The sequence below is a fragment of the Aquarana catesbeiana genome, linkage group LG05, assembly GCF_042186555.1.
Source record: "Aquarana catesbeiana isolate 2022-GZ linkage group LG05, ASM4218655v1, whole genome shotgun sequence".
In the NCBI taxonomy this organism is placed as follows: domain Eukaryota; kingdom Metazoa; phylum Chordata; class Amphibia; order Anura; family Ranidae; genus Aquarana; species Aquarana catesbeiana.
In genome coordinates this window covers 637,230,347-637,253,627 of record NC_133328.1, presented here as the reverse complement: position 1 = coordinate 637,253,627, position 23,281 = coordinate 637,230,347, and the positions used below count along the sequence as shown (strand labels likewise).

At 48.7% G+C, this 23,281-nt stretch overlaps 2 protein-coding genes across 2 annotated transcripts in view; both read left to right on the top strand.

Moving 5' to 3' along the window:
- LOC141145590 (E3 ubiquitin-protein ligase TRIM39-like) overlaps positions 1–23,281 on the top strand; it is a 278,243-nt gene that overhangs the window by 103,893 nt on the left and 151,069 nt on the right. The window lies entirely within an intron of this gene.
- The window catches only part of MTRR (5-methyltetrahydrofolate-homocysteine methyltransferase reductase), a 122,968-nt gene that overhangs the window by 85,315 nt on the left and 14,372 nt on the right, over positions 1–23,281 (top strand). The window contains exons 7-12 of the mRNA XM_073632409.1: positions 238–391; positions 12,844–12,932; positions 14,318–14,498; positions 15,525–15,567; positions 17,847–18,006; positions 22,717–22,835. Coding sequence (XP_073488510.1) covers positions 238–391; positions 12,844–12,932; positions 14,318–14,498; positions 15,525–15,567; positions 17,847–18,006; positions 22,717–22,835 — 746 coding nt within the window. The remainder of the gene's footprint in view (positions 1–237; positions 392–12,843; positions 12,933–14,317; positions 14,499–15,524; positions 15,568–17,846; positions 18,007–22,716; positions 22,836–23,281) is intronic.

Sequence of the window (23,281 nt, the reverse complement as noted above, 5' to 3'; positions counted from 1 at the left end):
CACAAAATATAACTGGATACTAATGTTTATAGGTAATAATGACAGTGGGACGGCCCCCCTGGTTCTGTCGGGACGGCTGCCATACACACTGGTTGAGCGTCGGCCGGTTTTTATTGAACTGGCCGATGTTGCCCGGCATTCGGCACGTGTGTACGGGGCTTAACGCTGAGCTGCTGCCGGTAAAAATATTACAGGTGGAGTCTTCTGCTTAAATCTTGACATGCATTTTCTTTGCAGCATACAGATATGGACTTCCAGCCAGGTGACGCCTTCTGTGTTATTTGCCCGAATCCCCCTGAAGAGGTGAGCGATCTCATCAATAAACTTGGACTGACCGAGAATAGGAAATGTCAGATCTGCTTGGCTGTTAAATCTGGAACAAAGAAAAGAGGTGAGATATTCTGTGAACAGGAGGACACGTTGTGTGGACAGTAAAATAGAACTAAAGGCAAATCTTTTTTTTTGCATTTTATTTTGGATAGACCATTGTTGTTTTTTTGCCATCCGCTTTCCCATCGGGGAGATTTCCCTTCACTTCCTGTCCCATAGCCAGAACAGGAAGTGAGAGGAGATCCTCCAAAGTGAGGAAATCCCTTTGTTGTCACCAGAACTGGTGTCCCCATTGGAAGATTTTCCCCTCTATTCCCGATCTGGGGACAACCTAAAATTTAGGATTTTCTTTCGCTTTCACTTGGTGATAATGGTAAAGAGGATGAATAGAGAGGGTGCATCTCCGTATCAGGGACACAGACAGCATTAACCGTTTCAACGCCAGAAGATTTACCCCCCCCCCACCCTCCATGATCATTGTTTGCGATACGGCACTGCGTTGCTTTAACTGACAATTGTGCGACGCTCTACGCAAACAAAACGTATGTCCCCCCCCCCCACAAATAGAGTTTTCTTTTGGTGGTATTTGATCACCTCTGCGGTTTTTATTTTTTGCGCTATAAACAAAAAAAAAGTGACAATTTGGGGAAAAAAAATAATATTTTTTACATTTTTGCTATAAAACAATCCCAATAAATAAATTTTAAAAAAATCGAATTTCTTCATCAGTTTAGGTCAATATGTAATCTACATATTTTTGGTGAAAAAAAAAATTCCCAATAAGTGTATATTGATTGGTTTGCGCAAGAGTTATTATTCTGCAACCCCAGTGTCCTATGCGAGGATATGAATAAGGCCAGATAAGCTCAACTCGCCTTCCTATCAAAGCACAACAAAGTTTTTTTAACTTTCTTAACTTTATTTGTGAAATAACAGCGGAGAGATTGTAGATGAGTTTGTGGATGTTGCAGGGTGTTAGGAGAGAGCTTCTCTATGTGGAGGGCTTATCCAGGGAAGGAGCTAGAAAACAGAATGCTTATTGCAGGGTTTGCCAGCTTGTACTTCCAGAGCCTTCCATGAGTGAAAAAGAACCGAGGTCTAGAGCAGGGATATGCAATTAACGGACCTCCAGCTGTTGCAAAACTACAAGTCCCATCATGCCTCTGCCTCTGGGTGTCATGCTTGTGGCTATCGGAGTCTTGCTATGCCTCATGGGACTTGTAGTTCTGCAACAGCTGGAGGTCCGCTAATTGCACATCCCTGGTCTAGAGCTAAACAGGAAAAGGAAGAGGGAGAAACTAACTAATGAATTTAGACAGGGAGAGCGGGCTAATCCATTCTCTCCACCAGAGAATTGAAAGGTTACTATGGCAACCAGACTGTAGTAGATCAGAAAAGTAAACGCTGCAAAAAGAGAAACCGGGCAAACAAACCAGGGACTCTTGTTCCATGATAGTTATGGTGTCTACAAACTACAGACACGTGCGATTTAGTTTCGTACGAATCGGAAATTTGTACATTCGCGAGGATCCGAAATACGAATTTTGTGCGAAATTTCATTTACGAACTTCGGATCCAAATTCCGTTACAACAGAATTGGACAAAACTAAGAATGTTCGTTAATTACGATTATCCGTTATGACGAAGTTAAAAACCCAGGAAGTCAGCACAGCACAGGGATGGTGGGAGCCCCTTATAATGAGCACAGGGATGGTGGGACCCCCTTATAATGAGCACAGTACAGGGATGGTGGGACCCCCTTATAATGAGCACAGCACAGGGATGGTGGGAGCCCCTCATAATGAGCACAGTACAGGGATGGTGGGAGCCCCTCATAATGAGCACAGTACAGGGATGGTGGGGAGCCCCTCATAATGAGCACAGCACAGGGATGGTGGGAGCCCCTCATAATGAGCACAGCACAGGGATGGGGGGAGCCCCTCATAATGAGCACAGGGATGGTGGGAGCCCCTCATAATGAGCACAGCACAGGGATGGTGGGAGCCCCTCATAATGAGCACAGCACAGGGATGGTGGGGAACCCCTCATAATGAGCACAGTACAGGGATCGTGGGAGCCCCTCATAATGAGCACAGCACAGGGATGGTGGGAGCCCCTCATAATGAGCACAACACAGGGATGGTGGGAGCCCCTCATAATGAGCACAGCACAGGGATGGTGGGAGCCCCTCATAATGGGCACAGTACAGGGATGGTGGGAGCCCCTCATAATGAGCACAGTACAGGGATGGTGGGAGCCCCTCATAATGGGCACAGTACAGGGATGGTGGGAGCCCCTCATAATGGGCACAGTACAGGGATGGTGGGAGCCCCTCATAATGGGCACAGTACAGGGATGGTGGGAGCCCCTCATAATGAGCACAGTACAGGGATGGTGGGAGCCCCTCATAATGAGCACAGTACAGGGATGGTGGGGGCCCCTCATAATGAGCACAGCACAGGGATGGTGGGGGCCCCTCATAATGAGCACAGCACAGGGATGGTGGGAGCCCCTCATAATGAGCACAGCACAGAGATGGTGGGACCCCCTTATAATGAGCACAGCACAGGGATGGTGGGACCCCCTTATAATGAGCACAGCACAGGGATGGTGGGAGCCCCTCATAATGAGCACAGCACAGGGATGGTGGGGGCCCCTCATAATGAGCACAGTACAGGGATGGTGGGACCCCCTTATAATGAGCACAGCACAGGGATGGTGGGACCCCCTTATAATGAGCACAGCACAGGGATGGTGGGAGCCCCTCATAATGAGCACAGTACAGGGATGGTGGGAGCCCCTCATAATGAGCACAGTACAGGGATGGTGGGAGCCCCTCATAATGAGCACAGTACAGGGATGGTGGGAGCCCCTCATAATGAGCACAGTACAGGGATGGTGGGACCCCCTTATAATGAGCACAGCACAGGGATGGTGGGAGCCCCTCATAATGGGCACAGCGGGTGTACAGACCTGGGAACTCAGCACAGGGATGGAGGGAGCCCCTCATAATGATAAATTCATCATAACGACCATTCGGAATTGTTACGAAAAGTTAACGAACCTAACGAAAATTCGTATTTCATAAGAATCCAAATTGGATTTCAAACACGAAATACGAATTAATTCTAATACGAAACAGAATTTATTGACGGTGCACATGTCTAACAAACTATGGGATATTTTTATGGAATTAAAAAAAAATTTTTTTTTTTTTACAAGTGACTTATAGGGGGACTGTGACATTGCAAATCGGATAACAAGTGACACTTTTTTTTGGGGACCAGTGACACTACTACAGTGATCAGTGCTAAAAGATATGCACTGTCACTGTACTAATGACACTGGCTGGGAAGGGGTTAACATCGGGGGCGATCAAAGGTTTAACTGTGTTCATAGGGAGTACTTGCTTAACTGTGGGGGGAGGGGCTTTAACTGTGGGAAGACAGAGATCCATGTTCCTGCTTAGCAGAAACACAGAATCTCTGTCTTCCCTACTAACAGAACGGCGATCTGCCTTGTTTTACATAGGGGGTCTGCGGCGTGCATCGCCGGCTAACTGCTCCCGCTGTGATTGGACACAGCGGAAGCCAATCAGCGGGTCCTCCGGGACCCACCGACCGACCCGCTGATTGGCTTCTGCTGTGTCCAATCACAGTGGGAGCGGGTAGCCGGCGGTGCACACCGCAGACCCCCGGAAACTTTGCACAGAGGAGCCGCCGCCCCGCAGTAAATGTACGTAGGGCAGTCGGCAAGAAGTTAAAGACCTGACAGGGGTTCTAATCCCTCTCCACTCTACCAAAAACTAAAAAAAAAAAACAGCTGCACCAGATTCTGCGTGCCCCACTTTTAGTAAATCTACCCCAGTTTAAGGCTTAACCACTTGCTGAGCGGGTTTTTTCTGGCACTTTTTTGTTTACAAGTTTAAATCCGTATTTTTTTGCTAGAAAATTACTTATAACCCCCAAACAATACATTGTATATTGTGAAAGATGATGTTATGCTTAGTAAATAGATAGATCAATCGCTCGAGCGAGAGCAATAATTCTAGCGCTAGACCTCCTCTGCAACTCTAAACTGGTAACCGTTCATTTTTTTTTAAAGCGTTGCCTATGGAGATTTTTAAAGAGGAACTACAGTCTGCTCACATAACTTGTCATTTAAACATCTTTGCCATTCTGAAGCTTCCCTCCAACCACTTTACATATTATTTTATATATACTGTGATTCTGTACTTTGCCAAATATGCTGCAGAAATTTCCCTCCACTGAGTCTGGCTGCAGCCATTTTAACTGTGGGCAGCTGAAGCGGCTGCCTGTTCACTTCCTGGCTTTACATAGACACACAGAGGCACACCTCCAGCTCTGCAGCTCTCATTGGCCCTCTTATGGCAAACTCACACAAGAGAGAGCTGTGTATGATGTTGTCATAAGCCTAGGCTTTTTACCAGACAAGAAACAGGAAGTAGGCTGTATAAGTTATTTACTGTCAGAAAAAAAATGTTTTACTATCCAGAATTAAAACAACAACAACAAGGGGAGAAGATTTAATAGATGGAAAGTTGAAAAAAATGACTGAAGTTCCGCTTTTACCCCCTTCCTGACCAGAGCATTTTTTTGCGATTCGGCACTGCGTCACTTGAACTGACAATTGCGCGTTTGCACGACATTGCCCCCCACACAAAATTGACGTCCTTTTTTTCCCACATATAGAGCTTTCTTTTGGTGGTATTTGATCACCTCTGCGGTTTTTATTTTTTGCGCTATAAACACAAAAAGAGCGTCAATTTTGAAAAAAAAAGCAATATTTTTTACTTTTTGCTATAATAAATATATTGCTATAAAATATATCCCCAAAAAATATGTAAAAAAAAATAAATTTTTCCTTAGTTTAGCCTGATATGTATTCTTCTACTTTTTTTTGGTAAAAAAAAAAAATCACACTAAGCGTATATTGATTGATTTGCGCAAAAGTTATCGTGTCTACAAAATAGGGGATAGATTTATGGCATTTTTATTATTATTTCTTTTTTTATTAGTAATGGCGGCGATCTGCGATTTTTATCATGACTGCGACATTATGGCGGACAGATCGGATACTTTTGACAGTATTTTGGGACCATTGTCATTTACACTACAGCTACTATAAATTGTACAATTGTAAGCATTCATATGCCTTAACCTCTTCCCATCCCGCTATAGCCGAATGACGGCTACATCACGGACCTACATTGGCGGGAGGCCTCAATAGATGTCCTCCCCTTTGCGTGCCCCCTGCTGGTCGCGCGACACGCTCTGTGATCACCAAGTCAATGAGACTCGGGTGATCATAGATCTGAGTAAGGGGCCGGTCCCGACCCCTTACCACATGATCAGCTGTCAGCCAATGACAGCTGGTCACGTGATGTAAACAGATGCTCAGTAATCCTTTTTTTTTTTTTTCTGCTCAGAAAAAAAAGCCGATCACCGGCTTCTGTTGAAGGGACATCGGTCCGGAAGAGGCCTCATCTGTGCCAACCAGTACCGCCTGCCAATGACACCTGCCAGTGCCCACAGTGCCATCAATCAGTGCCCACCACTGAATATCATTTCGACCTAATCAATGCCCAAGAGTGCCACCTATCAATGCCCACCAGTGGTGCCAATCAGTGCCATCTAGCAGTGCTGCCTATCAGTGTCACCTACCAGTGCCCATTAGTGACACCCTTCAGTGCCGCCCATCAGTGGCACCTCTCAGTGCCCACCACTGCCACATCATCAGTGCCGCCTTCTCAGTGCCGCATATTAGTGCCCAATGGTGCAACCTCATCAGCGTACATCAATAAAGGAGAAAAATGACCTGTTTGCAAAATTTTATAACAAAATATAAAATGGTTTTGTATTTTGTTTGTTTTTACATTTCTTTAACAAATAATAAAAAACCCAGAGGTGCTCAAATACCCGCAAAAGAAAGCTCTATTTGTGGGGAGAAAATTCTAAAAATTTCGATTGGGTACAACGTTGTATGACCGCGCAATTGTCGTTCAAAGTGTGAGAGCGCTGAAAGCTGAAAATTGGTCTGGGCAGGAGGGGGGTTTAAGTATCCGGTAAGAAAGTGGTTAAAATATTCTAAAACCATTAAATAAAATATCCTATAGCATTAGCAGCGCTACATGGGATGAAAACTTCCACCCAGCGCGTCTCTAAGAAATCCTAAGAAAATTATCCAATGTAGGAGAACTCGGTCCATTAGAAATGTATTTTCTTAAAATGACATCCAAATGGATCCACGCCTCCCGTCACTAAGTGTTAATTTCGTTGACAAAAACATTTTCGTCATAATTTTCTTTAGTGGCTTTTTTACAGTCATGAAAACGAAACTTAAAATACGGCACATTTTCGTCAACTGACTAAAACTATGACGAAAATCAAATCCGTTTTCCTCACATAATGAAAACAGGACGTTAATGGCATGGAGGGACGTTTTACCCTCGTGAACGACTGTATTTATCGGCGTAGAACACAGTGCGTGCGTGTTATATGCCGAAATTTGTTTTTTACCAACAGGGGGGCGGGGATCCGCCCTGGGTGCCACACATGGGGGGGGGGTCAAGCCGGCCGCCCCGCCTCTCCTGGCCCTTGGACAGCACTGCCAGCAGTCTAAAGTTAGATAAAATCACTGCCAGCCCCTTTTCCTACACTGCTCCCCCTCCTCTGTCATTTTCATTGTAAGCTGAAGCTTCTAAATACCTCAATAGCTTTTTTCTCGTTGGCCGCTCTCCTCCTGCTCCTCCTCCTCCTCGTGTTGCTTTAGATTGGAGGAGGAGAGCGGTCACATGACCATCCATAAAACGTCAGAGGAGAGCAGTCATGTGACCGGGTCCAAGCAAGAATGAAGCCATTGAGGTATATTTAGAGACTTTGATTTACAATGAGAGTGACACAGGAGGAGCTGTGTATGAGAAAGGGCTGGCAGTCATTTATTCTTAACTTTAGTGTACGCTGGCAATGCTGTCCCAGGAGACTGGAGGTCTCCTGGGAGTGCAGGAGGGGCTGTGTGTTGTGCAGAGGGTGGGGGATTGTGTGTTGTACAGAGGGTGGGGAGCTGTGTGTTGTGCAGAGGGTGGGGAGCTGTGTGTTGTGCAGAGGGTGGGGGATTGTGTGTTGTACAGAGGGTGGGGGGCTGCGTGTTGTGCAGAGGGTGGGGGATTGTGTGTTGTACAGAGGGTGGGGGGCTGTGTGTTGTGCAGAGGGTGGGGGATTGTGTGTTGTACAGAGGGTGGGGGGCTGTGTGTTGTGCAGAGGGTGGGGGATTGTGTGTTGTACAGAGGGTGGGGGGCTGTGTGTTGTGCAGAGGGTGGGGAGCTGTGTGTTGTGCAGAGGGTGGGGGATTGTGTGTTGTACAGAGGGTGGGGGGCTGTGTGTTGTGCAGAGGGTGGGGGATTGTGTGTTGTACAGAGGGTGGGGGGCTGTGTGTTGTGCAGAGGGTGGGGGATTGTGTGTTGTACAGAGGGTGGGGGGCTGTGTGTTGTGCAGAGGGTGGGGGATTGTGTGTTGTACAGAGGGTGGGGGGCTGTGTGTTGTGCAGAGGGTGGGGGGCTGTGTGTTGTGCAGAGGGTGGGGGACTGTGTACTGTTGGGGGTAGGGATGCACCAAATGGGTTTTTTGGTGCCAAAATCGATACCAAAAATAAATCTTCCTTGATCCCGAAAACCGATACCGAAACAGCACCGATACCGAAAGTGACTGTTTTTAAAAATATTTTTATACAGGAGATAATCAGAGACTGGGGACATGGTACAGGAGATGTCAGAGACTGGGGACATGGTACAGGAGATGGTCAGAGACTGGGGACATGGTACAGGAGATTGTCGGTGACTGCAGACACATTACAGGAGATGGTCAGAGACTGGGGACATGGTACAGGAGATGGTCAGAGACTGGGGACATGGTACAGGAGATCAATGCAGCCTCACCAGTGCCCATCATTTGCAGTCTGCCTGGGCCTCACCAGTGTCCAGCAGCCTACCAGTGCATACCTCCCAAATTTTGAAGGTGAGAATGAGGGACATTTTAGGGGGGAGATTGATCTGTGGCAAGCGTAGTGCGCCACGGCACAATGTGGGTGTGGTAGCATAGTAAACTGTGTTGTCTGTAAACACAGTTTATTATGCTACAGTTAGGAATGGACAGAGAAAGTGATTTGTACAGATAACTTACTCTGTCATTTCAGGCAGGGACGCCTTCCCTGCTCTCCATCCTGACATATTCCCCACAGCAGCCGGTGGGAGATGGGAGGGGGGGGACCTGGAAGAGCTGGAGGGGCAGGAGACAGTACAGGGTGACAGGAGAATGGCAGAGTAAAGGAGAAGAGCACAGGGGGACCAGAGAAGAGCACAGGGGGACCAGAGAAGAGCACAGGGGGACCAGAGAAGAGCACAGGGGGACCAGAGAAGAGCACAGGGGGACCAGAGAAGAGCACAGGGGGACCAGAGAAGCGTCAAAGGGGATCAGAGAAGAGTACAGGGGGGACCAGAGAAGAGTACAGGGGGGACCAGAGAAGAGTACAGGGGGGGACCAGAGAAGAGTACAGGGGGGGACCAGAGAAGAGTACAGGGGGGGACCAGAGAAGAGTACAGGGGGGACCAGAGAAGAGTACAGGGGGGGACCAGAGAAGAGTACAGGGGGGGACCAGAGAAGAGTACAGGGGGGGACCAGAGAAGAGTACAGGGGGGGACCAGAGAAGAGTACAGGGGGGGACCAGAGAAGAGTACAGGGGGGGACCAGAGAAGAGTACAGGGGGGGACCAGAGAAGAGTACAGGGGGAGGGGACCAGAGAAGAGTACAGGGGGAGGGGACCAGAGAAGAGTACAGGGGGGGGACCAGAGAAGAGTACAGGGGGGGGACCAGAGAAGAGTACAGGGGGGGGGACCAGAGAAGAGTACAGGGGGGGGACCAGAGAAGAGTACAGGGGGGGGGACCAGAGAAGAGTACAGGGGGGGGACCAGAAAAGAGTACAGGGGGGGGACCAGAAAAGAGTACAGGGGGGGGACCAGAAAAGAGTACAGGGGGGGGACCAGAGAAGAGTACAGGGGGGGGACCAGAGAAGAGTACAGGGGGGGGGACCAGAGAAGAGTACAGGGGGGGGGACCAGAGAAGAGTACAGGGGGGGGGACCAGAGAAGAGTACAGGGGGGGGGACCAGAGAAGAGTACAGGGGGGGGGGACCAGAGAAGAGTACAGGGGGGGGGACCAGAGAAGAGTACAGGGGGGGGGACCAGAGAAGAGTACAGGGGGGGGGACCAGAGAAGAGTACAGGGGGGGGACCAGAGAAGAGTACAGGGGGGGGGACCAGAGAAGAGTACAGGGGGGGGGACCAGAGAAGAGTACAGGGGGGGGGACCAGAGAAGAGCACAGGGGGCACTGTAGAAGAGCACAGGGGGGACTGGAAAATGGCACAGGGGTGCCATAGAACAGTAGGGGGTAGAGAAGTTGCTGGGCAAGATCGCAGAAGGGCCAGGAGAGAGCCGAGGGGCCCATGGGCAGCAGAAAAAATCTGGAGAGGAGGGGGCGGCATACAGAGAAACAAATGCCCTCCATGTTCTTCCTGCAGCTGCTGAATGCCCACTTTTCCTCCTCTCCCTCCTGCAGGCATTCAGTGACTGCAGGAAAAACATGGAAGGCATTGGTTCCTCTGTACCTCTACTACTCTTGTACAACATTGGAAGTGACCCTCTTTTAAAGTCCCGTTAGAGGAGCTACACTCCTTTTGTGAGTGTGTTTCTGTTCTGTTGGTTCCTCTGTATGTCGCCCCTCCTCTCAGGCTGGGTCTCAATGGCGACCAATGTAGTTAGGTCCCTGCAGTGAAGTAAAGAAAAAGAAGTTCTGTCAGAATGAAGGAGCAATGAGGAATGCTGGCAGGATTCTGAGGCTGTGACAGTTGCAGACTGGAGCATTCAGAGGGTTAAGAAGACTGGTAGATGAAAAGATTGTGGACTGGGAAATGCTGAGGATGAAGGGGGGGTGCTGTGAGTGTAGTGAGAGCCGGTGTCTTGCCGAGAAACTTCCCCCGGCAGATAAGGTCCCCCTTGTACTGCGCAGGCGCAGCGCTTGCGCAGTACGAACGACTAGGAGCCGCCGAAAATAGCCGAGGATGAAAAACTTCAATCAGCTGTACACGGCGCCTGCGCCCTGGGTCCAGGCTGAAGCCCCACCATCCAAGTGGACCTAGAGGGGGAATAAAAAAGTGCAGAGCGAAGCGAGGCCGTGCCCGAAGCGTGGCGAGTGAAGCGAGCCCGCGAGGGGCCCTCTTACAGGCGCCGTGTACAGCTGATTTCTCTTCTATTCGCCTTCGGCTATTTCCGCCGCCTCCTACTGCGCAAGCGCTGCACCTGCGCAGTAGAGGGGGGTCCTTATCCGCAGAGAGAAACTTTCTCGGCAGAACACTGGACAAGCAATGAGAGAGAAGGGACCGGTGTGAGGAGTGATCAGTGTGCAGTGATGCCGTAAAGATTACTGTACTTCATTTACCTTCTACAAAGCACATTCTGGTCAGTACAGAGGCACTCAGAGACAGGAGAGGATCACATCGCACAGACAGAAGACAGGAGCGGGAATGGGGTCAGATGTCAGAATCCTCCCACATGTAGGGACTTCTATCACCCGATCGCCAGGCACAGTGCTGAGTGATGGGAGGAGGGGAGCAAGCTCCACCGCCTGTGCCTCCGATAAATCTCTACCCCGGCCGTCCGCACTTAACATATTGTGCAGGAGCAACTCAGAGCGAGATGTTGGGAGGCGGAGCTGGGAGGGAAAGCCGCTCTGCACACAGTTTCCTCCACAGTGCGCTCCTGCAAAGCACGACAGAACTCCAGAACGACACCTCCGTAATCAGCGGCAGCAGGGGCGGAGCCCCGCCCCATTTTCGGCGCTATTATCGGCAAGAATTCTCTTTCGGCATTTTGCCGAAAAGGCCACTTTCGGCCGATATGTTTCGGCGGACGAAATTTCGGTGCATCCCTAGTGGCGGCAAATTCGAAAGCCGCGGAACACCGTTTAAAAGTCTATGGGACACTAACATAAAAAACCAAAAGTGCTAATTTTAAAGGCTTATATGCTGCCCCCCTCTGGTGGTCGAAAAAGCATAGGGGGCGTACCTGTACGGGATTTCACCCGGGAGAGCCATTGTGCCGTAGTATATCTGTGTGACATGGTCGGGAACCGATTAATGATATTAGGATATTTTAAAGCGTACGAGTTTGCATGATGTCATGACATCGCTCCAGTCCTCCAAAGCCATAGAGTCAATCTAAGAGCGTTAACGTCTTCAGTCGCCTTAGGGAGCAGCCAGTCGTACCGTTGGACCTTTTTTTTTGAGCGACTGGGCTAAAAATCTAAGGGGATTTCCCTCACTTCCTTGTTGCATATCTTGGGGAGCTGGATTGCAGTGTGGGTCCTTTTTACTAAGCTGAATGGTGTTGATGAGGCTGCTCCCGTTTGACCGTTACCCCCCGGAATAAAGGAGGGGGTCCTGAGAAGGATCCAGATTTGTAAAACGTAGGAAGGGAGGCACACCAAGGGTCCAGGAGGATATTTTATTGAATGGTGAGCAGTGTAAAAATACCAACGCGTTTCGGGAGTTAAACTTTCTTTTGTCAGGGCTTAAGTATAATATGATATGACATGAAGTGGACCTGTCGTATAAACCTGGACTATTCAGACCAGTGGCGGCCGCTTCATAAGGGGCGCCGTCCCCCCCATCCATGTGTCCAGCCCCCTGATCTGCATACGGGGTGCCGGACCATGGATTCCAACGGGGGGGTGTTTTTTTTTTTTTTTGGAAGCACATGATTACAGCCTGAGGCTCTAATAGGCTTCAAAAAAGGGTGGGCTCTGCACCCCGAGCACACCCACTTGTGTGTCAATAGCGAATGACTATTCGCTATTGACAACACTGATCCTCCTCCCGGCCAATCAGGAAGCCCCTATTGTCCAGAGAGTCTTAGGACTCTTGCCACCGCTGGTCCCCCCCGGGGGTGGGGGTTGCTGGCTGGGTGATCACCGTTGGTCTCCCCCCGGGGATGAGGGTTACTGGCTGGGTGATCGCCGCTGTTCGCCTCTCTGGGAAGGGGGGTGATGTGAGTTTGTGCCGCCCTATTTGTTCTGTCGAGGACTTGAACCGGACAGCTGGATAACTTCCGTCAGGGCCCTGGGGACACCCAATGACTCGCACACGAGATGTCAAAAACATGTCCCCGGGGCCCTGGTGGAAGTTATCCAGCTGTCCGGTTCAAGTCCCCGATGAAATTTTGAGCACCAGCCGCCACTGATTCAGACTGAGCATTGCATTTAACTTCAACGTTTTGTGTCTTTGGATCTGCTCATGATTTGAGGGTTTCAATGAACATATCTTCAGTGCTTCACAAAGTGTGAAAAAACAAAAACATCCTGTTGTTTTTTTTTAGTTTTTGTTTTTGCACACTGTCCTCCAGATTAATAATATTTTTTTTCTCTTTTCTCTTTTTTTTTTCCTTTAGGCGCCTCCATACCGGATTATATTCCAGAGAAATGTTCTGTGGAGTTTATGCTGACATGGTGCCTCGAAATAAGAGCGACCCCCAAGAAGGTGTGCAGCTTTCTCTTAAGCATATCTAAAAACCAAGAACATTTAATATATTGAAGCTTCCTTATATGTGGTGGCTGCCTTAGTATTCTTTTTTAAATTCTGAGGTGACAACGCTCACTCACCGTTTCAATGGAAGAGGCAACGTTGTCACCCAGGGTCAGGAAGTGTTTCAGAACTTTGGACACCGCACCCTCTCCTCCTCTCCATAAGATGAGTTGGGGATCTTCTGTAGTCCACAGAGCTGGTCAGGGCTGCTTAAAATAAAAAAGGCAAAGAGCACAGGATAGCACTGGATTTCTGGCAGGATCAACAGTTATTTTTTGACAGCGGGCTGTCCGGTTATATGAAAGTCTCAGAGGCATGAAACAACCATCTCCGGGTGATCTCCAACATCAAAGGAAGAGGCTTCACTGTGTAGTATTCCAAAAATATTTATAAAAAATAAATAAATGTAGCTCTTGCATCCAAGGTAACGGTAGAAAGTGAAAAATCACAGAGCCGCGGCTCAAACCAGCAGGCTGATACGTGGTGACTTCGAGGAATGCTGCTCCGCCCAATGCGTTTCCATATACAAGGCATCGACTGGGACCAGAGGCACTTTTTAATAAATATTATTGGAATACTACACCATGAAGCCTCTTCCTTTTTATCCTATGATGTTGGAGATCACCTGGCGAAGGTTGGTTCGTGTCACTGAGAAATTCATATAACTGGACAGCTGCACTGGAGAGAATCTTTCCCTTGAAGGAGCCCGAGGAGTAGATTTTCCCTGCTGGCTGATTCTTGTGTGAGCATGTACGATCTCTAGAACTTGAAATCCAACAGTTCTGGTAAGCGGCGCTGATTGATTTCTGTGTGAGCAGGAGCACCGGGTGAACATACTGTGTCCATCTATCAATTTGCACTCTTTGGAGCAAAATTGGATTTTTTTTGGTCATTTTTTTGAACATTATTTGATAAATTATTGATTGAGTTTGAAATTTTCACCTTTTTTTTATCAAGGTTATATTTAATATTCGATGCGCGCTTTTTTTCTTATACGCATTTACCATTCACTTGATTATTTAGCTGATTACTCATTATTCATTATCTTAAGCAGCAGCACCTGTTTCATCATTACCTGTTACTTTAGGGTTAGCGCAGATATTTAAATTTACACAATTTTGAATGTGAAACATCTCAGATTTTGCTCTTGTATAATTTATGTGGTTGGGAATAGCTATCCGATCACAGTTGGGTTTACTTTGTGACCATCTTACTGAACCGCTGTGTGCAATACCAAGGAATGACGCAGGGTGCCCCTTGTGGGTTTTTCTGTTGGCCCTCTTCCCAGATTTAGGGAGCTCCTCAGATTTATTATTGGACTCTTCTTTCGTATTCTGCAGGCCATGATCCGAGCTTTGGTTGAGCACACTTCTGATGCCGGGGAACGGCGAAGGCTCCAAGAACTGTGTAGCAAGCAAGGTGGATCGGATTATAACCACTTCGTCCGGGATCTCTCAGTTGGCATCCTTGACCTCCTCAATGCCTTTCCAAGCTGCAGGCCTCCAATAGAGTTACTGATAGGTACGTGTCCTGTGTTACCCCAAAAAGAAGCCTCAAAGCCCCCATTCAGTGATGATGACTTGTGGGAACTGTTATATTGAGAGTACTGGGATAACACGGTCTTTGCTTGCTTTACTGAGTTTAAGGCTGAACTCCAACCTTCCCTTCAGTCTTTCAGTTGTACAGAAGCCTCTCCACAAACTATAAACAGACTAAACTTCACCTTCCATTACATAATGTGTAGGCTCTTCCTGTCCAGGCACAACAGTTGCTTATAAAAAAAAAATCCAAAAACGGTAATTTAATGTGTAGAAGGGATAAAAGGAAGGCGCATGGTCTAATGCATAAATGCTTAGAGAAAGTTTATTTGAAGCAAAGTGATATAGACTGAAAGTACTACGTATTCATAAATATAAATACATTACAATAATCTCACTTAGTACACGGTATTAAGAAAATGCCCATATAGGGGAGAAAAAGTGGATGGTTAGCTGCCCATACAAGGGATAAAAAGACTTTACTACTGATTTAACTTTATTACAAATGAGACCTACAAGGATTTCTTTTGTAACATTCTTTTAATGAAATCCTTGCTGTGTCTTTTTTTTTTTTTCCAGCACAGGCTGACAAGTGAACAAAAATGTAGTGTATAAAAGTATGTGTGTGTGTGTGTGTGTGTGTGTACAAAATCTAGACATTATTAAAACCTTTTTATAGTATTATTTTTTTAACACTATATCTGTATCCTACAATTACCATATTAAACACAGGCACTCTGACATCTACAGGTTGTAGTTGCCTCAGCAGGTTAACATTTTATTTTTTGGATGAAGGCTTTAGCTTGCATGTGACCGCTAGGTCATAGCTTACTTAGTGCTCCCAAGGTCAGGGACAACTCTGATTTGGTTCCTGATCATTAGCGGGACCAAAGTTGTCCGTGACGGCCAGGTAAGGGGTTTGTAGGAATCTCCATATGAAATAGTAGAACTCGTTGGATGTCCTTGACTATTCATAGGTTTGATTTTGTTTTTTTTGTTTCTCTCCTAGAACATCTTCCTAAGCTACAGGCCCGACCGTACTCGGCTGCCAGGTGAGAAGTGCGCCGTGCATCTTTACAGAGAGTAAAATCATGTTGTCTTCTGCTCCCTGCTGCTTTTCTCTGTCTGTGTCTTTGAATGTTTTGTGTGATTCCACTATTACGGTCGCATTTTATAAAAAATAAAGCTGGCATTTGAAAGTAAAAACTTGGAAAAAAAATAAAGTTATCAGGTTTTCTCAACCTTTTTAATATGGAGGAACCCTTTAATTGACTTTCTGATCTCAGGATCCCCTGTTAATAAATATATGTACAGCTCAGGGTACATCACTGTGATCAGTAAGCTGCAGATATAAGAATAAATAGTAGAATAAGGCATGTACTTGGCATATTTGACAAACTGCTCTATACGACAATGAAAGTGGTCCTTGGAGAAAGGTTTTTTAGATTGGTGGTCAGTGGAGGAAGGTCCCTCTTGCATTCGCGTTCATTGTAGTGGCCTTTCTCTTTGGGGAGCCATGAAGAAGGGCTTCTTAGATTTGTGGTCAGAAGGAAAGGTCCCTCTTGCATTGGTGGTCATTGTAGTGCCTTTTTTTCTTTGGTGGGCCATGAAGAAGGGCTTCTTAGATTTGTGGTCAGAAGGAAAGGACCCTCTTGCATTGGTGGTCAGTGTATTGCCCCCTTACACTGGTGGTCCATGGTGAAGGCCCTCCTAGATTTGTGATCCGTGGGAAAGGACCCTCTTGAATTGGTGGTTATTATAGTGCCCTCTTACACTGGAATCTATTGAGAAGGGCTCCTTAGATTGGTGGTCAGTGGAGGAAGGACCCTCTTACATTGGTGGTCTGTGTAGTTCACTCTTACACTGGTGGTCCTTGGAGAACGGTCTCTTAGATTTGTGGTTAGGTGGAAAGGACCCTCAAGCAGTATAGTGATCCCTTAGTCTGATAGTACTTGGAGAGAGACTTTAGATTGATGGTCAGTGGAGGAAGGACCCCCTTGCATTGGTAGTTATTTTAGTTCCTGTTTACACTGATGTTCCATGAAGAATGGCCTGTTAGTTTGGTGGTCAGTGGGAAAGGGCCCTCTTGCACTGATGGTCAGTGTAGTTCCCTCTTAACCTCCCTGGCGGTATGATTATGTCAGATTTTTGCGTCTCAAAGCGGTACAATTGTTTTGCATAGAAATTTGGTGTTTTATATTGTAGGCCTGTAATTCTTAGCAATAACACACTTAAATCTGTCCAAACAAGAGTCTAGTAGATATCCCGGGTATGATGAAGTTTGAAACACAAAATAATAAATTATAATATAATAAATAACTATAAATAATTATTAAAAAAATAATATAATAATAAGGTTAAAATAGTTGTCTTTGGAAAAGGGATTTTTACCTTTCTGGTCAGTGGGAATGGACCCTCCTGCATTGGTGGTCAGTGTAGTGCCCTCTTACACTGGTTGTCGGACGAGAAGGACCCTATTACATTGGTGATCAGTGAGAAGAATGCTCCTTACATTGGTGTTCAGTAGAAAGAATGCTCCTCACATTGGAGGTCAGAAGGAAGAATGCTCCTTACATTGGTGGTTAGTAGGAAGAATGTCCCTTGCATTGGAGGTCAGAAGGAAGAATGTCCCTGTCAGTGGAAAGAATGCCCCCTTACAGATAGCTGAATGAATCATTGGTGTCAGTGGTTATTTATCTGAGAGTCTTGTTCATTGTTTTAGAAACCTCTGGAGGAACCCTAGTTGAGAAAGGCTGACCTAGTGTGTGAAAATTCTTATGGACCGAATCCTACACTCAACGCATCATAAAGAAAAGTTGTCAGATGAAATTGAAATAATAAAAAACCTGCATAAATTAATTCCGCTCTGCACTCCTCAACGCAACATGAAATATTTGTTCTTTGAGATACAAGCAGCATCCGTACCTAGATTTGACCTGGTACCACTGGACCTGGACCTGGACCTCCTGCAGTCTCTGTACGGCAGACTGAGGAGAGGAAAAGCAGCACAAGGAAAACTTTTAAATAACTTTAAATATTTCTTATATCTTTCCCACTGCGGTGCCACCAATTTTGTTACTGCTTATCTGCCACCAACATCCTCTCCCTCCCAGATGATGCCACTCTCTGGGCATTATACCACAAGTTGTCCAGAGTCTGATTCCTGGGGTCCCGCTTATTTACTCTTCAGAGTGAGAAGAAAATGATTAGTTGGGTTTGCAGATTCTGTCCTTTTTGTTCCTCCCTCTTGCTGAAGCACCCAAGATGGCTGCCTCTTCTTCCTTCACCTTGACCCAACCATTCCTGTGACAACTGTTCTTTTATCTTCCAGCTCCACCTTATGTCATCCTGGAAAACTGCATTTTGTTTTCAACATTGTGGAGTTTGCACCGTGTGGAGAAAGATCGGTGCCCAGAAGAGGAGTGTGCACTGGCTGGCTCGCCAAACTATCTACAATGCAGAATTCCAGCGAGGACCCTGCCACACCTCAGGTATGTCCTCCATGCAGAACTCCACTTTTTTTGACCTGTGAGCGAAACAAAGTTGCATATCTCATTATCCATCAGACCCGGTGGCGTAACAATAGCCACAGCAGCCTATGCAGCTGCTGTTGGGACCTGGGGTTAAAAGGGGGTTTCATCAGGAAGGTTGTTGAGGCACTTTCAACATTTACTGATCAGTCATAACATTACAGTAGGTGACCGCGATATTGTGTCAATCTCGCCGCACTTCTCGGCGAGATTTGACACCTACGAGCCCCGTCGCAGGAGCCAGCGCCGAGATGGCTCACTCATCGGGAAAGGAAAACTTTGTTTTCCTTCCGCGATGAGTGACAGGCAGCGCTGACAGCTGTCTAGTATGAATCCTGAGGCGGGAACACCGCGCCAAATTTTAAATGAAAAAACCGGCGTGGGTTCCCCCCTAGGAGCATACCAGGCCCTTAGGTCTGGCATGGATTGTAAGGGGAACCCCCTATGCCGAAAAATCGGCGTGGGGGTCCCCCCCCCAATCCATACCAGACCCTTATCCGAGCACGCAGCCCGGCCGGCCAGGAAAGGGGGTGGGGACGAGCGAGCGCCCCCCCCTCCTGAGCCGTACCAGGCCGCATGCCCTCAACATGGGGGGATGGGTGCCTTGGGGGAGGGGGGGCGCCCTGCGGGGCCCCCCCACCCCAAAGCACCTTGTCCCCATGTTGATGAGGACAAGGGCCTCTTCCCGACAACCCTGGCCGTTGGTTGTCGGGGTCTGCGGGTGGGGGGCTTATCGGAATCCGGGGGCCCCCCTTAATAAGGGGGCCCCCAGATCCCGGCCCCCCACCCTGTGTGAATGAGTTTGGGGTACATGGTACCCCTACCCATTCACCTAGGCAAAAGTGTCAATATAAAAAAAACACAGTACACAGGTTTTAAGAATAATTTATTAGTCAGCTCCGGGGTCTTCTTCCGACTTCGGGGGGTCTCCTTCCGACTTCTCCCGGTGTTCGGCCTCTTCTCCCGGGCCCCGCCGCTATCTTCTTCCAGCTCTATTGCCAGCGAGGGGCCCGGTCTGCTGCCGCTGTCTTGTCGCCGCTGTCTTGCCGCCGCTGTCTTGTCGCCGCTGTCTCGCCGCTTCTTCTCTTCTTTTCTTCTTCCCCGATGTTGACACGACGCTCTCTCCGGCTCGAATGCTGTGTGCGAGCTGCGGAGCCATTTATATAGGCGGTAACCCCGCCCCCTTACGACGTCATGGTCCCAGCATGCGCAGGGACTCTGGCGTCATAAGGGGGCGTGGCCCCAGAGTCCCTGCGCATGCTGGGACCATGACGTCGTAAGGGGGCGGGGTTACCGCCTATATAAATGGCTCCGCAGCTCGCACACAGCATTCGAGCCGGAGAGAGCGTCGTGTCAACATCGGGGAAGAAGAAAAGAAGAGAAGAAGCGGCGAGACAGCGGCGACAAGACAGCGGCGACAAGACAGCGGCAGCAGACCGGGCCCCTCGCTGGCAATAGAGCTGGAAGAAGATAGCGGCGGGGCCCGGGAGAAGAGGCCGAACACCGGGAGAAGTCGGAAGGAGACCCCCCGAAGTCGGAAGAAGACCCCGGAGCTGACTAATAAATTATTCTTAAAACCTGTGTAATGTGTTTTTTTTATATTGACACTTTTGCCTAGGTGAATGGGTAGGGGTACCATGTACCCCAAACTCATTCACACAGGGTGGGGGGCCGGGATCTGGGGGCCCCCTTATTAAGGGGGGCCCCCGGATTCCGATAAGCCCCCCGCCCGCAGACCCCGACAACCAACGGCCAGGGTTGTCGGGAAGAGGCCCTTGTCCTCATCAACATGGGGACAAGGTGCTTTGGGGTGGGGGGGCCCCGCAGGGCGCCCCCCCTCCCCCAAGGCACCCACCCCCCCATGTTGAGGGCATGCGGCCTGGTACGGCTCAGGAGGGGGGGGGGCGCTCGCTCGTCCCCACCCCCTTTCCTGGCCGGCCGGGCTGCGTGCTCGGATAAGGGTCTGGTATGGATTGGGGGGGGGACCCCCACGCCGATTTTTCGGCATAGGGGGTTCCCCTTACAATCCATGCCAGACCTAAGGGCCTGGTATGCTCCTAGGGGGGAACCCACGCCGGTTTTTTCATTTAAAATTTGGCGCGGTGTTCCCGCCTCAGGATTCATACTAGACAGCTGTCAGCGCTGCCTGTCACTCATCGCGGAAGGAAAACAAAGTTTTCCTTTCAGGATGAGTGAGCCAGCGCGACATTCACAGTACCCTGTCGCCGAGAACCAGCGCGAGGGTATCGCGCTGGAAACACAATCTCGCGGTCAGGTACTGTATGACCACTGAGAGGTAATAACATTAATTATCTTGTTACAATAGCACCTGAAAGTGGGTGGGATATATTCAGCAGCAAGTGAACATGTTGTCCCTGAAGTTGATGTGTTGAAAGCAGAAGCAAGTGTAAGGATTTGAGGGATTTTGACAGGGGCCAAATTGTAATGTCTAGACAACTGGATCAAAGCAACTCCAAAACTGCAGCTCTTGTGGGATGTTCCCGGTCTGCAGTGGTCAGTAACGACCAAAAGTGGGCCAAGGAAGGAAAACTGGCAAAATGGCGACAGGGTCATGGGTGGCCAAGGCTCGTTGATGGAGGTGGGGCGGGAAGATTCCTTGATGGAGGTGGGGAGGGAAGGCTCATTAATGGAGGTAGAAAGTGAAGGCTCATTGATGGAGGTGGGGAGGGAAGGCTCATTGGTTGAAGTGGGGAGGGAAGGCTCATTGGTTGAAGTGGGGAGGGAAGGCTCATTGGTTGAAGTGGGGAGGGAAGGCTCATTGGTTGAAGTGGGGAGGGAAGGCTCATTGGTTGAAGTGGGGAGGGAAGGCTCATTGGTTGAAGTGGGGAGGGAAGGCTCATTGGTTGAAGTGGGGAGGGAAGGCTCATTGGTTGAGGTTGGGGGAGAAAAGGCTCATTGGTTGAGTTGGAGGGAGGGAAGGCTCATTGGTTGAGGTGGGGGGAGGGAAGGCTCATTGGTTGAGATGGGGAGGGAAGGCTCATTGGTTGAGGTTAGGAGGGAAGGCTCTTTGATGGAGGTGGGGGGAGGGAAGGCTCATTGGTTGAGGTGGGGGGAGGGAAGGCTCATTGGTTGAGGTGGGGGGAGGGAAGGCTCATTGGTTGCGGTGGGGGGGAGGGAAGGCTCATTGATGGAGGTGGGGAGGGAAGGCTCATTGGTTGAGGTGGGGAGGGAAGGCTCATTGGTTGAGGTGGGGAGGGAAGGCTCATTGGTTGAGGTGGGGGGAGGGAAGGCTCATTGGTTGAGGTGGGGGGAGGGAAGGCTCATTGGTTGAGGTGGGGGGAGGGAAGGCTCATTGGTTGAGGTGGGGGGAGGGAAGGCTCATTGATGGAGGTGGGGAGGGAAGGCTCATTGATGGAGGTGGGGAGGGAAGGCTCATTGGTTGAGGTGGGGAGGGAAGGCTCATTGGTTGAGGTGGGGAGGGAAGGCTCATTGGTTGAGGTGGGGAGGGAAGGCTCATTGGTTGAGATGGGGAGGGAAGGCTCATTGATGGAGGTGGGGGGAGGGAAGGCCCATTGGTTGAGGTGGGGGGACGGAAGGCTCATTGGTTGAGGTGGGGGGAGGGAAGGCTCATTGGTTGAGGTGGGGGGAGGGAAGGCTCATTGATGGAGGTGGGGGGAGGGAAGGCTCATTGATGGAGGTGGGGGGAGGGAAGGCTCATTGGTTGAGGTGGGGGGAGGGAAGGCTCATTGGTTGAGGTGGGGAGGGAAGCCTCATTGATGGAGGCGGGGAGGGAAGGCTCGTTGATGGAGGCAGGGAGGGAAGGCTCGTTGATGGAGGCGGGGAGGGAAGGCTGTCCCATGTAGTACCATCCAATAGAAGAGCTACTGGAGCTCATATTGCTGAAAAAAGTGAATGCCGGTTCTGCTAGAAAGCTGTCAGAACACACAGAGCATGGCAGTTTTTTGTGTATGGGGCTGTGTAGCCGCAGACTGGTCAGAGTGCCCATACCGACCCGTGTCCACAGCCAAAAGCATCTACAATGGGTACGTGAGCCTCAGAACTGGACCATGGAGCAATGGTAGAAGGTGGCCTCTGGTCTGATGAATTCAAGAATGGATGGAGGAACACAATTAGTATGTGGTGTTGACTTGGCCTCCTAATTCTCTAGATCACAACCTATCGAGCATCTGTGGGATGTGCTGAGAAAACAAGTCCAATCCATGGAGGCCCCACCTTGCAACCTAAAGGACTTAAAGAAAGGATCTGGTACTGATGGCTTGATGCCAAATGCCACAGCAGAGGTCCAGTGGAGTCCATGCCTGGATGGGCCAGGGCTGTTTTGCTGGCAAAGGGGGGACACCTACTCAATATTTGAAGGGTGGTCATGTAATGTGGGTGGCCATAATGTTATGGCTGATTAGTGTATAACACCCCTTTCCCCGGACTCTAAGGTAAATGACACTCTGAGCATTCTGTGTGTCCTCCTGTACAATATGTAATGATATGCAGTTGTTACTTTGATGCCAATTATGATTTTACATTGAGGAGGGTATTATACCAGAATACCACAGAAATCCCATCCCACACAACTCCATAGGAACCCACCTGGGGCAGATGTATTGGACATCTCTGTGGAGTCTCTAGCTGATGATAGGACGACTTCTCCTTTTTATGTACATTGTTGGTTATTCTCATTTTATTATGTTTCAGATCTGCATTTTCAGCCGACCGTCATCCTCCTTCCATTTGCCCTCTGATACATCCGTCCCTATTGTGATGGTGGGGCCAGGAACTGGAGTTGCACCGTTTATTGGATTTTTACAGCACAGGTAAGTGTAGAAAATTCCAAATGCATGTAGCAGTACCACCCGTAAGGGCTGCTGAGTATTGTAGTCCGTCTGTCACCTTGCCCAGCCAGGCACACAATTTTCGAGCATCCAGAGGCATGAAACAGTCCTTGCACTTGTTTTTGTATTTTTATTGAGGGGAATAAACTTGGATGCGGATAGGATAATTATGAGATGCCCAGTTGATTATGAAACAATTTAGGGACTTGAGATTATGTACAAATCCAGTATATAGACCTCCCCTCTTCTAGAGCTGCATGATTAATCGTCAAGAATCGTTATCGTGATTTTTTTGCCCGTTGCGATCTTGACAAAAGTGTTTCACGATTCTTTCTATGCAAAGAATTCTCTCTGCTCTTCTGAAGCCGACAGTCGTCAAAAGAAAGGAAGAAAAAAAAAAGGGCAGTCTGCCAAGAATCACAACATTG